This window comes from Tachypleus tridentatus, chromosome 5, assembly GCF_004210375.1.
Source record: "Tachypleus tridentatus isolate NWPU-2018 chromosome 5, ASM421037v1, whole genome shotgun sequence".
Taxonomy (NCBI): domain Eukaryota; kingdom Metazoa; phylum Arthropoda; class Merostomata; order Xiphosura; family Limulidae; genus Tachypleus; species Tachypleus tridentatus.
The window spans coordinates 12,777,223-12,791,690 of NC_134829.1; the positions used below are offsets into that span (position 1 = coordinate 12,777,223).

Genomic DNA, 14,468 nt, shown 5'->3' on the forward strand with positions numbered 1-14,468 from the left:
GAGGTAATTAAAAGTAACTTTTGTATCTTAATTTTATTCTATAAGATATTGTAAAATCCTTAGGTGTTTGTTCTTAGTTTTTTAGAATGCTTGAAACAGAGTGACAGAATTATTCATATTTGTGGTACTCTCTTTGTCTTTGACAGCTTAAAGAACAACAACAGTCAAAGGGACTGCCATTGCCAAACAAACTCCCTGTGTCAGATAGATCAAGTAGTAAATAATTATGAAGTGTACTGAGGTAATTTAACCCTAACATTATCAGCTTTGACTTGTAACAGCATCAGGGACTACATACATTTATCCAGTGTTGTAACTTGAAACTTCAGTATTCATACTATAGTGGTCATTTTATTTGTGTTTGCTCTGATGTTTACTATATGCAAGGCAAGAACAGAGTACTAAAAGAAAAAGTAAAAGAATTAGAAGTGTTATAAGTTGTCTAGAAAATAAACAGTTTTACTATAATTAAACAATAGGGTAGTTGTGTGAACACAAATAATAATGAAGTTTTTATTAATAAAATAGCTACTAGGTAGTTTTCAATACATTAAAGACTGTGTATTACATCAGTTCCCCATTTAAATAAAAGTAATACATTTTATTAGCAAAAAATTATAAGTTATTTTTTATTTGAATAAAAGTAATATCTTATAATATTAAATGTTTTGCTTTAAATATAGACAATGTTGGAAAGATTTGTATCAAAATGGATGTAATCCATTTAGCTGGTTATGCTAGGGTTAATAAAGAAACATTTCTTTTTTTAGTGGGAACAGGTTAAAACACAAGTTTATACAAGTTAAGTGTTAATATATGCACATTGTGTGAAATATTCTTTATTTTTTAAACATTTTGATTGTAGAAAGCAATGTACTGGAATGAAAATTCCATACACTTCTTGTATCTAATCTCCTTGTAAATATAAAGTTTTTTGTGAAAATCATGCATAGTAGTAATGTTACATTAGTAAGAAATACCATATCAGAGTGCCTTCATTGTTCTTATTCATAAACAGAAATAATATATCAATAATACTTTTTTTTTCTTATAATGTTTAAATTTTTTGTTATTAATAAAATGATTCTGTCATATACATAGAAATGACTTGTTGGCTCTACATATTAAACCATTATATGCTTATTTAATCAGGTATATAAATCTCAATGACATTTACAAGATCAGTCATTGAGATGAAATGATAATTGAATAATCGACATTTTTACCTCATACTTCAAACTCAATGCACCTTCCTAGCTGGTGCTTTGAATCCACTCATTGAAAGGTACATGGATATATTGTTGTCTAAGCATATACTATACACATACAGGGTGTTTGGAAAATCACTGTGCACTTGTATATTTATCAACAGACATGTTTCAATATAGAACACAGGAGGTAAATATGAATGACAATTATAAACAATGTTGAAAGTGACCCCTGTTGGCATTAATACAGGCTTGGATTCTTCTTATTTTGTTTCTAAACACCGCTATCAGTTGTTGGCTTGAAATAGACTGAATGAATGTTGTTATCGGTGCTTTCAAACTGCACAGTGACTTTTCGAACACCCTGTATAATGTTGCTTTAAAACCTCTTGTTAGCAACATCTGTTTTTTCCTATGATTAAAATATAATAATCACAATTGAATTTGGAGCCATATTTTATTTGTTTTTAAGAAACAAGAATTGTGTCCTCAAAGAGCAAATTAAACTCTTTTAACTTTCTCTGCTAAACACAATTGAAACTTATACCAGTGAAGAAGACATGGTAACATAATTTGAGAATGTGTGATATAGTTTCTTTTTTTTTTTATACATCATTTATCTAGTACTTGTATAATGTTCATTGTTTATCTGTATGAATATCTATATGAAGCAGTCTTGTACGTTGGATGTTCACGCATAGAACAGAAAGTGAAATATTAGAAGCAAATATTTTAACAGTATGAAAAGTTGGTATATAGTCAGTTTTCTAACAGATAGTGGCCAAACTTACATAACTGGTGTAATATTGATTTTTTTTTTTTGTTTCATTTACATATGGGGTAACTTGGTCTCAGTTAGTGCATGAAACATAAACCATTTTTGTGAAAGATTAACTTTTTCCCCCTGACTTTTCATTACTTGTTATTGTGTGTACCCGTATTTTTTAAGCTAACATCGAATCTGCTAAAAGATAGAGCAAACAAAAACAGTGAATTTTTTTTTTAATTCTCATGTTAAAGGAGTATAATATATCTATTAAAAATATCATTATGGTGTTTTACTATATTTCAATTAAAAAGAATGGCTACAGCTTTTTTGTTTTAGAACTCATGCTTTGTAAATATTTTGATAAGACTGAATTAATGAAAACAGAAATAAGATTCCATCTTGTCTTTTTTAACTGAATTATGCTAGCCCACATCTTTAAAAATGTATTTATGAATTTCCATAATGACTGTGGAAGATAATCATTCAGTATAAGCAACTTAATGATATACATGTATCACTAGGGCTGGGAGATTAACTTGAATGATTATCTGTGAGCTTCATTTACACTGAGTAAATCAACTAAATGAAAATACAATTGGGTAAAGACATAAAAACAATAAACTGATGGATATTAATGTTTTTTTATTATTACCATTATGGATTGTTAGTATTATTTTCCATTAATTTAAGGTTGTTCATCTTAATAAACTATTATAAGTTACAAAAATACAAAACTTTACAAAAATAGTTTTTCTAACATATATGTAAAAACGGCTCATTTGGATTGAGAAAATTTTTTTACGTAGAGGAGTGAACAACATTTTGACCTTCTTCGGTCATTGTCAGGTAATTACTAATTATGGTATTCATACCTCATTGAAAACATTGAGAAGAAGTGAAGATTTTTTTTTTAAAAAAGATTCTTTTCCTGGGAAGTACTGCATAGGGAAAATGTTTGGATTGTGCTCTGTAATCATACAAAACTCAATTGAACGCATCAAAATGATTTAATGTACAGAGCTCAAAATTTTATAAATTTTACTGATGTAAAACTGTAGTTGTTTATATATCAAAATTGTTACTATTGAGAAAATTTTTAACTCCTTTTTTTAGTACTATATTTACATATTACATTAATAAAGATATAATCAAACCCTCATGCACAGTACAGTTCTAGTGAAAGTTTTCTCATGAGAAAAGTACTTCTAGTGAAAGTTGTGTAATATTATAAAGAAAATTGTGTTATAAAAAAAACTTGTTGAATGTACTAGTTATTTTCTAATTGTCTGTATTTAGAATACCCAAATTGTTAATTTTTTTATGGATTTTTGTTTGTGGTAAAACTCATTAAATTGCATACAGTAGATCTATTATTTCAGTCACCTATGTACAAGCCACACTACTTATAGTAAGATATGAGTATTTTAATTAATCAAGACTTGTGAGAATGATTGATTTGTTGAATGTAATCAAATCATAAGTCCAATGATTAATCAGTTATCAGATTCTACTAATTGCCCAGCTCTGCACATCACAGTTGAAACGTTGTTTATGAGACTGTTTTTTTGCTACAAGTTTGATACATTGGCTTATTCATTATTTTATATAGTTCATAATCTAATAAGGTTCAGTTATTCTGATTATCATTTGGAACTTTCACCAGATCTAATCAGGGTTTGACTGAAAAGCAAAACTTTCTAGTATAGCATTTCTCAAACTGAGGTCTGTGGGTGTACCTCTGAAGGTTCACGAGAGTACTCTGAAAGGGGGTATAGTGGTATGAGTCATATGAAAATGTGATTTACAGCACAAAAATTGTTTTTTGTAAAGCTAAGTTTATATCAATTAAAAATAGTTTTTAATGTACATGAATTTTAGGTTTGGAGGTCCATAAACAATTTTAAACTAATATGGATCCTCAAGTTACTAAAGTTTGATAACTGTTGATCTACATTTTTTTCAACTTTATTTTGTATTTATGATTTTATTTTTGAAACCTTTTCTAGTTTCTATAATACATTTAATACTGTTAACTTTTTTAATTAGTTTCGTGCCATTCTGTAAATAAATTAACTGAAACTAAAGTGTAATAATACCAAAGTGTTTTTATTATTTGAACAAAAGCAAGTCTGAATGAAACAGTGATATCTGAATGACTATTTCATGCTGTAAAAAAAAATTAGTAAATAGATGCTTCACAATAAATCTGCTTTCTTTCCTTTTCCTTACATCCATATTTCTTGCTGTGAAGAAAAATGCATCGTACTAAACCTTCAAGTATCAATGTATGCTAAATACAAGTTAAATTAAGACTTCATTCTACCACTGCTGTTCATCAGACATTATCATTTTTAATCAGTTGAGACTTGTTTCATACTTGAAGAAATGTAGACATGTTTTTAGATTGAGTATCAAATAAATATGAAATTGCCAAATCATCAAGCATGAACATTTAAGGAATTTGTACATAAAATAGGTATAATATATTATGAGTGAAAATCTACTATTTTAACTGAAACTGAATATTCTTGCTGCAACCTGTTTTTGTTTTTTTAATTATTCAACCAATAAGAACTAGTTTTAACAGCCAGATGTTACATATATTTATATGGACAACTAGGAGAATATTAATATTGATGATATATAAACAGGAGTTCATTATGTACGTATACTTACAACAGAAGATGAATCACTAACTGGTTCTGGAGAAGAATCTGTGGAAATAATGAACAAGTTTTAAAGTTGAGATATTTCCTAACAGTTACTTTACAGGTATTATTTTAGACATGAATAATAAGGAATGGCCACTTATTCATTTATAAAACAATACTGGAAAATCAATGTATTTTACTAGTCTGGTCTTAATTCTTTGTGAATAATAAAAAAAAGACAGTTATTTATTGCCATGTATATTCTTAAATTATTGATAATTCTTAAGTTGTATCTTGCCAAAAAGAAGGTTAAATGGTTCACAGTTTGGTAATAATGTATCATGACAAAGGTTAAATTGATAAGAATCAACTTAATGTTTCAAATTAAAACAAATCATATATAGAAACATTGTCTCTTATATGTTGTTCTTTTTTTTTTATTTAAAAGAAGAAAAAAACCAAACAGCAATATTTAATATTTTATAGATCTAAATGTGTATTTACTTTAATATTGAGAAATTAATAATGAAATACTGTATACTATCTTTGAATGCATATTATTGTCCTAAAAATTGTCCTGTCTATTACATTTATTATCAACTTAGTAACATATTTTTCATACTAGTGACCACATTTGTAATATTCATTACAGATTTTTATTGTAGCAGCTACCACCTATTATCATTCCAGAAATCAATATTTCGTCTTTCAATATGTTACTTTCATAAAATAACTAACACTTTTATAGATTGAATAAAAAACAGCAACTTCTGAATGAGCTACAAATAACACTGTATTGAGGGTAATTCACAACTTTTCCCAAAAGTATGCTGGGAGGAGTCAGTGTACACATTTAAAAACATCAGTTTTTATTGGTAAATTACTTTGAAGAGGATTGGTAAGCAGAAAACCTGACTTGTTTTGTGAATTTAAATACCTTGCATTTTTTCCATTCCTATATTTACAACATTAATGTCTGGTCTCTAAAAGAAACTTTACAATTTCATATGTAAGCTTTCAGAGAGAGGTCACAAGTAAGGTACATATTGCATGATTATGAAAATAGCAAAAATTGTGAATGAGCCCTAAAATCGTAGCTGTGTAATTGGCATGTAATTTACCTGTGAATAATGGTTCACAGTTTTTACATAACACTGTGTTTTTGTTAAAACCACAAAACCTTCATATTATATAAATTCCAATCAACAAGGAATTTGAAACAGAAGAGTTATCATGTGAAGAAGATAATGAGCACCTCTTTGCATGACAGGGTGTATGGTTTTCTTTTTAAGTTTCATTCATACAAAAGGGCAATACATACAAGTATATAAACTTTAATATAAACTCAATATATTATTAACTGTGTTATTAGTGTATATGGAGTGACATTCAAATTTCACAGCTAAAAGTTTTAAACAGACAGGCTTTATATGGGAAAGCAATTGTACATTTTCAACAAGCAATAATATTGATAGTAACAATGGTAAGTCGAGTACTGTTAATTACACGATTTAAAATAATTTCTTAAACAAAAAATTTGCATGACTATTATTTAACTGTATAAACTTAAGATTAAAAGTTGAAAAAACAATTTTTTTTTCAGAGGAAATGTTTATGCAGCAAACTTGTGTTCATTTTTACAAAATACTTGAAACATCATGTGAAAAAATATCAAAGTTTGTTGATAATATGAAGGATTTCTGCAGCTAAAAACCTATCTTAACTGAATTTTACACTTTAAAAAACTGAACTTAACATTTTAAGGTTGATGACTGATTTACATGTTATTATACTGCCTATTTATAATTCTGCTGATTTAAATCAGATAATTTTACCTCTGAAGTACAGTAGACCTTTCACTGCTGAGTTTACTCTCATATTATCAACAAATATGTGTCTCAATTCTTTAAACTGTTTTCTATTGCAGAATATATCTTATCCTCAACACAGGACAACAAACAATTTTGTGCTAGAGAAAACTCAAGTGATTTGAGGAAATTTGATGGTGCTGATTTCAAAAATGTAGTCAGAATTCGTCCAAGATTTTAGATTTTGAATTATTATAAAATCTTGGTATTTTATTGACACTATGTGAAATACCATGCAATCAACTCAATAAAATAGATTTTTGCTGTGAAACTAATTTTACTTGAACAGTTTATTTTGTAAAAAGTATACATTTTTTATAAATTCAAACACTGACTGTAATGTGTTGGAGTAAAAGTCTAAATATGTTGTCCATATATGCTTTTGTTCTTGGTATAATTGTAGCATATTACACCACTTTTGCTTCTTTTACACAATCCTGCTCTGCCCAGGAACCACAAAACCTTCAAGTGCTCAGTTTGCTACAACAGTTGAGAAATCCCTGAACCAAGCATAAAAGGAGTGGAGACAGACATCTTTCAGTTGCCTCTCACTCACTTAGGTGATCACTTTGCATAACTCTGTACCCAATCAGAACAAAGTCCAGTCTTCTTCCTTGCATCATACCTGTAATATAATGAAATTCCACAAAACTTTGTTTTTAAATTCTAGTTCTGTAAACATCAATTATTTTATAAGTTTAAAATATCATTTGAAATGCTGGCTGCCTTCAGTTCATATAAAGTGGAAAAATCACCTCATTCGTTTCTGCTATATTTGTGAAAGATATATTACAGCATCATGAAGGAAGAACATTGGGCTCCTCATGTATGTTGTACAGTTTGCATATCTGACTTGACACAGTGACTGAATAAGAAGAGAGCAAATATGTCATTTGCAGTTCCAACAATATGGTACGAGCCCAAAGGTCATTTAATTACCTGTTGTTTTTGTATGACTAATGTATCTGGATATCCAAGCAAAACTAAGCAAGACATTAAATATCCAGATATTGCATCTGCAATGAAACAAGTTTATTCAGCACACTGGGAAACAGAAGAGTTATCATGTGAAGAAGATAATGAATCCTCTTCAGTTATTAATTTTATTCCTGTGGTACCTCAATATAAGCTGTCTCATCTGGCCTTACAAGAAGAACTAATTGATCTGGTTTGTGACTTCAAAGCAGCATTGTGATTTAGTAGCTCCAGAAACAAGAGTGTCACTTTATCAAAGTCATGCTTCTCACCATAGCATGCAAGATATTTTGTGTTTCTTTACAAAATGTGATGCATTAATGGAATAATGAAGTTTTCAGTAACATCCTCAAGAATGAAGACTTTTTATGGACTCGGCTAAAGTTAGTCAGAACGTTGTACTTGTGCACATTAGGAACACTAAGCCATTGTTTCCTGTTGCTCATGCTCTAAACATGAAATAGACTTATAAAACATGCAGATTATACTACAGACTATTAATTATGATCATCCTAGGTAGAACATATGTGGTGATCTAAAAGTTATTCCACTCCTACTAGGCCTGCAGAGTAAATATACCAAACGTTGTTGTGTTTTGTGTCTGGAACAGCCAAGATGAAAAAAAGCATTTGAAAAAGAAGTAATCAATGAGAAAGAATTCTGTGCCAGAAAAACAGTGTTAACCATCAACCTCCAGTGAATCCTCCAAATGTGTTTCTTCTCCCACTTCATATTAAATTGAGTCTCATAAATGAACAAAGATGGTAATGGTTTCAGATATCCAAAAATCAGTGAAACAAAAATGAAAGGAGATATCTTTGTAGAGCCACAGATTCAGGAAGTGCTGATGTATGATGATTTCGAAATAGTACTCAATGAGAAAGACCTTCCTGCTTGAAAATTATTCAAACTGGTTGTCAAAATATTCTTAGGAAATACCAGAAATGAAAACTAAAATATGGTGACTGATGATATGCTTGCAAACTACATGAAAATGGGATGTAGAATGTCACTAAACAGGTACTTCTTACAATGATGTAGGTACTGTGAGTGATGGAAATGGTCAGTGCTTCCAAAAAGATATTGCTACAATGGAACAGCAATATCAAGAATAAAGAATCCTGCAATGATGGAAGATTACTGTTGGTTCTTACAGCATGAAACTGCAAACATACACAAAAGGCACAAGTCAAGTAGATATTTTATAACAAAAATTTAAAAAACAATGCCATGATGAAAGTTTTGAACATAGCCTTAATGTATTTTTGGTATATAACCTTATTATACTCATTGCTCTTTTTTTTTTTTAACTGTATTGCTATCATGTATTGTTTTTCAACATTTTTAAATGCAATTTTCCATGAGTAAATAGTTATTTTTGTGAAATATAAATATTTTGAATAAATCTATCAAACTTAAAAGTTAGAGGTGATCAGTAACTTCCAACACAAATTTTAGAATCAGCAACATCAAATTGCACAGAAACAGTTGCATTTTTTAGAGTAGCAGAGAAAAGCTTTTGTTGCCCAATGTAATTCTCCACCTTTTGTGTAACTCATTACACATGTATCACGAGGTCTTACATAAACTTTGCTCTGCTTTCCTATAATAAGCATGTTTTCCTCTTGACAGACATGTTGTTAATATCATAATATTTAATCCTCCTGAGAACATCATATCTAAGTGTCTTTCAGTCCAGTCTTTCTATAGAGCTAGTCTGTTCAACCCATTTTTAACATATCTTGTTCTTCAAACCCTCCACTCTAACTCTGCTTGACAGTATATTTATTCTTCCTGTATTATTTTCACTAACCTTCCCATCTCCCTTTTCTAGTGTGGGTATTCTGATCTACATTTATTTCAGAGTTAATATAGCATGATTTGAATTTCAAACAGATACTTGCCACTAAAAAATGCTTTCCCATCCATGTTGGCCTGGCATGGTCAGGTTGTTAAGACACTTGACTTGTAATCTGAGGGCCACAGGTTCGAAACCCAATCTCACCAAACATACTCGCCCTTTCAGCCTTGGGAGCATTATAATGTTACAGTCAATCCCAATATTTCTTGGTCAAAAAGTAGTCCAAGAGTTGGTGGTGGGTGGTGATGACTAGTTGCCTTCCCTCTAGTCTTACACTGCTAAATTAGGGATGGCTAGCGTAGATAGCCCTCGTGTAGCTTTACGGGAAATTAAAAAAAAACATCCATGTTCACACGACTGGATTATCTGCAGTTTTCATAACTTTTTTTTTTTTAAAGATAATATAGGATCTCTGATATATGCACAATAAGTTACATGGGAAAGTGAAGAATTATACTAAAGATATTCTGCAGTGCATAAAGAACAATCACACTTTGAGTCACATGTTTGTTGATGGCATGAGAGCAAAGTCCACAAATAAAATTAAACAATATTTCCAAAAGATACTTCTCTTACGCTACAGCTATTAGTCAACTGACACAGTTTCTTCCTTTGCTCATCGAAGCATTGTTTTGATTTTTATTGCTTGCTTTAGTCTTTTATACTCCATTTAATTGCCATTGGTGATATTAGTCTTGTGACACTCTCCACTTATGTCAGTGCATCATATACCTGTATATAGCCCCTAATTCAGTTAATGTTATTACTTTTTGTTGACAAACTGTTCACTAACAGGTCTTGCTGTGTTACAATCTTTGGAGATCCTTTTTGTTTTGTTACCCAGCTGATTTTCATAATTTGGTTTTCATTTGGCAAGCTAATGTACAACATGAGTTCCAGAATTATTATTTCTTGCATGTAGATGAATCAGATTTCTCCTATCCCACCTCTGATATCTAGTGTCATCCAAGAGTCAGGGAAGTTACTCTCATTTGACAGTTTCAGTGATCTCATTTGTAGTGAGATGCGATATAAATTTGGCTTTGTAGTTTTTGTTCCTCCAGGTGGCTCTGAGGTTGATCCTGGACATTCTAGAGAGGATTTAGATTCACTTTTTTTCTCTGCTTTTATTCTATTAGCTTCTCAGGTGGCCAGCCACTTTGTGATAACTGCTTCAGGCTCCTTTTTTTTTGGTCTATCCAGTGTGTAATGTTTGGGTCTTTTCCCAGTTGCTTTTGAGCCTGCATATTCCTTGATGGCTAAAAGATCTGAGAGTGAATACATAGTTTTCCCTCCATCCGCTGACATTGTGGTTCATGTAGGTAGGTTCATGCTCAATAATGTGAAGGAACAGCTATGCCTTTTCTGCCATGGTTGTTGAAACTACGTGATTTAGCCTACCACTGTCAGGTGGAAGTATACGTGTTCTGATTCTCAAAGAATATATATGCATCTTACAAATGGGGGTTATAAAGCAGAATTTGTAGTTAACCTTAATAGATCAAAGTCCCTTGGTAGGACAGTAGTAAGTCTATAGACTTACAACTCTAGAATTCAGTGTTTTAAATCCCCACAGTGAACACAAAAGTCCAATGTTATTTTTTTCCTAAAATAAACAACTTTCAATGATTTGTCTCTCCCTATATGATGAGTTATTTATTAGCCCTCTAAATTTTATTGAAAGACTCTCAGGATCACCAAGTCCATTGATGATGATCTGAAATCATTTTTAATGTGCATATTGGTTCACTGTCAGCTTCTACATTCATCCTTGTTGTTGTCTTGACTTTTGTCCACTCCTACAGGGGGTCATAATTCTGCCCATGTCCCTGACATTATCCCCTCAGTCCCTTTGTATCCAAAATGGATTCTGTTCACATTCAAGGGTTTTACTACTCAGTTGGAACATCTATCAGAGTTGGTGGCTACTGTATGGTTTTTAGGATATGTGGAAGCTCAGTTCTGAATATGTGACAACTTTAACCATGCATGCATGAGCACTACAGTTCCTTGAGTCAGGATTAGCCATTCAATTCACATCCTTACTACTATTATCTAGCTGACCTGTAGGGTTTCACTCTTCCATTATTACTTTTACATGTGGTCAACCATACATCCATGGGCACTAGAGTTCCTTGAGTCAGGATCAGTCATTCAGTCAATATCCTTATCACTATTATCCAGCCAACCTGTAGGGTTTCTGTCTTCCACAGATCCTTAGATTTCAGAATTTAGCTCTAGGGCTGTCAGAGTTTGGTAGCTCTGGAGGTAGAGAAAAAGTCATACCAATTCTTCTGGGATTTTATTCCTGTTGGGTTGTTGGGCCAAAGAAGTTGGGTCATTTGTACCAAGTCGTAGATTATCCAAGATTCACAAGTGGCTCATTATTCATTCTAAATTGACATTTTTACTAGGATTGTGGATGTCCAATTGCAATCTTGTTGGCTCCATAATGGTGGCATCCCACCACTATCAGCATTTTATGTGCACAATTGTCAGGTGCTGCCATTCAGGGTTCTTTTCTTTGAACCATCATCAACAACACATGGGTTCTGCTGAATTGTATGAATTTGTTTCTCATCACCTCCGTTATGTAGCCCTGTGCACACACAATTTCATGGACGACTGGTTACTTCTGTAACCATCTCATAAATTGGAAGAATGTCACACCTGGATTCTACTTTCAGAAACAACCAAGGCAGGCTCCATTATCAGAGTTGATATATCTATTCTTACTCCAACATAATATGTTGTCAGTTTGGGTATTTCTTTTGTCATGTATCTTAGTTCAACTCAGCCAACTTCCATTCAGCTCCACACTATGGAACAGGGAGTCTAACTCTTGTTTGCTCCTCATCCTACTGTATGAATGGTTCTTTCTCTTCTGGGAATGTGGGCATCACTCAAATTTCTCTTGTCTTTGGGAAAAGTGCACAAAAGATTCCTTCAGTGACATTCACGTAAACAATAGATCATAAATATCAATTCTTTGGATTCCTCAGTTTCCTTATTCAGAACAATTCTTCAATTTTGAAGGGTTGTTAGATCGGGACAGTACTGAAGTATGAGTTCCACTGCTGCCATCTCTTCAGAAATGCCTTGCTTCTTGGACAGGGTGCATATCTCAACATTCAGAAATTCCAGGATCCATACTTGGATTACTAGGCTTTCCTTTATAATTTTTTAGACTTTCTTGTTATATTCAAAAGGTGATGCCTCATGGTCTGGGCTTATTAAGGGGAAAAGTCATAAGCCATGATTCCAACAATTCTGTGGTGGTGTCTTGCATTTCCTGTCAAGGAGGCAATTGATCCAGGGCTCTTTGTTTTTGAACATTGGATCTCGTTCTCCAGGACCATTTATATCACCCTAATAGCTTGTCATGTTCCACAAGTGATAACTTTGGTGGTGGATCCATTGTCTTGACCCAAACAGAACAGATGCTGCATTGTGAGGTTTTCTGGTGGATTGGCTCTCATTTTGAAACACTGATGATTGGTGAGTTTGATACTCATTGGAATATTCAACTACTAGAAATTTAGTTGCCAGTACTTCACCCTTGGGCTTTGGCAATTTATGCATTGCCTCAGAACAGAATGGGATGACAACTCTAGGCTTTCCTACCAATTCATGTTACCAAAAGTACTAACTATGATTTGTTCCAACCCATTGTCAGATCCTGTTGATATCACTTGATTGGCAACTTGGGTTCTGCTTCTGTGGCACCTTCAGAAATACCCATCTCTTCCACTTCCTCTTTAGCAATCACTGTGGAGGCAGTCATGATCTGTAACTGTACACCCAGCTGTTCAGAAGCTCAAGCTTCAGGCATGGAGTTTATGCAGTCTTTTGCATGGTATCATGATTTAATTTCTAAGGTTGCCATGTATCCATCTCATTCTTTGTTTAGTTCCAAGATGAACATTTACCAATGGAAATGGTACACATATCAGCAGTGGGGTACTGAGAGGAAGTTGAACACACTTCAGTCTGAAGTCCCAACTACAACTCATTTTTTGACCTGACTCTTTTGCAAGGGTTTTGCATCTTTTACACTCACCTTGTATAAGGCAGTCTTATTGACTATGATTTGATACAAGAAACAAAATTTCTTTGAGTCCCCAGTTCTCTCCAGCTCCCTCAAGTAATTTTTTGTGTCCTTTGTCCCAAACAACCATTCCAGTTACCTAACTCGTATATTAATGTGGCATTACATGTCCATTCACAACACCCATTTGAGACCTTAGCTTCATGTGCCATGTACAGGATGATTTACTCATAGATCATCGTGAGTAAAGCATAAGGAAATTCTGCCAATTACTGAATTGAATAAATTGGGGTTGGTTTTCTCTTAAAAGTTTAGGAAATTTGGTTCACTTATTGCACTATTCCTTAGGGTTTTCCAACATACATTTACATTATGTCTCAGCTTTTAGTAGTGGAGCTAGGAAGTCCTTAACACACCAAGTTTCCAGTCACTCTGTTGGTGGACAGACTTTTCTTCCAGACTGTTAGAGTGAATTTTCTCCACTCTTGGAGAAGAGGGTGAAGTTGAGAACCCTCCAACAGGTCCTTGGTTGTTTTTCCTAGATGTTGATAGGAGTAACACCAGCCTATGTGGGAGCATACTTGTAAAACCAGCTCAGATTTACTGCTTTGCTATCTGTTTGGGTTGAGTGTGGTCCTACTTTTTAATCAATATTGGTTCAGTGCATTGTTCATGGTAGAAGGCCAGTTGTCTCTTTGTAATTGCAAATACAGGGTGGTCCTATCCCAGGTCTTTGGTTGAACACAATTTGTTCCACATCCTCCCCATAATTCCAGAGACAAAAATAATTTACCTTGCCACTTGGATGTGGAGTGAATATGGGTGTTTGTAATTTAAGACTGGATGAGTTCTGTTTCTTCAGGTTGAATATGGCATACAAAGTCCAATCAGTTCAAGCTTGGGGTATTGCCTTTTAAACGTACTTAGGTTGGGTTGAATGTTCACCCACTTTGATGTTGCTTACCTTTTCACAGTGATTTTGATGGTTCTGAATGCATCACTCTGTAGCCAAAAGATAAGATCCACTCATAAGCATGTTTGTGTGTATATTAGTTTGTTATAACCTAAAACTAGCCAAAAAAATTAAT

General features: G+C 32.6%; 2 protein-coding genes across 18 annotated transcripts in view; one reads left to right on the forward strand and one right to left on the reverse strand.

The window, feature by feature from the left end:
- Nucleotides 1-14,468, forward strand: part of LOC143250544 (solute carrier family 35 member E3-like) — a 58,763-nt gene that overhangs the window by 17,995 nt on the left and 26,300 nt on the right. For 2 of the 5 annotated variants that reach the window (XM_076501262.1, XM_076501264.1), the window contains exons 7-8: nucleotides 147-241; nucleotides 6,556-6,767. In XM_076501262.1, coding sequence (XP_076357377.1) covers nucleotides 147-224 — 78 coding nt within the window. In that variant the 3' untranslated portion in view covers nucleotides 225-241; nucleotides 6,556-6,767. Of the gene's footprint in view, nucleotides 1-146; nucleotides 4,068-6,555; nucleotides 6,768-14,468 lie in introns of those variants that run through there. The other 3 variants (XR_013028237.1, XR_013028236.1, XM_076501263.1) reach the window with 2 other exon arrangements.
- LOC143250540 (uncharacterized) overlaps nucleotides 1-14,468 on the reverse strand; it is a 51,110-nt gene that overhangs the window by 3,302 nt on the left and 33,340 nt on the right. For 7 of the 13 annotated variants that reach the window (XM_076501253.1, XM_076501247.1, XM_076501246.1 and 4 more), the window contains one exon: nucleotides 4,654-4,691. In XM_076501253.1, coding sequence (XP_076357368.1) covers nucleotides 4,654-4,691 — 38 coding nt within the window. Of the gene's footprint in view, nucleotides 1-2,813; nucleotides 2,945-4,064; nucleotides 4,692-14,468 lie in introns of those variants that run through there. The other 6 variants (XM_076501258.1, XM_076501257.1, XM_076501249.1 and 3 more) reach the window with 3 other exon arrangements.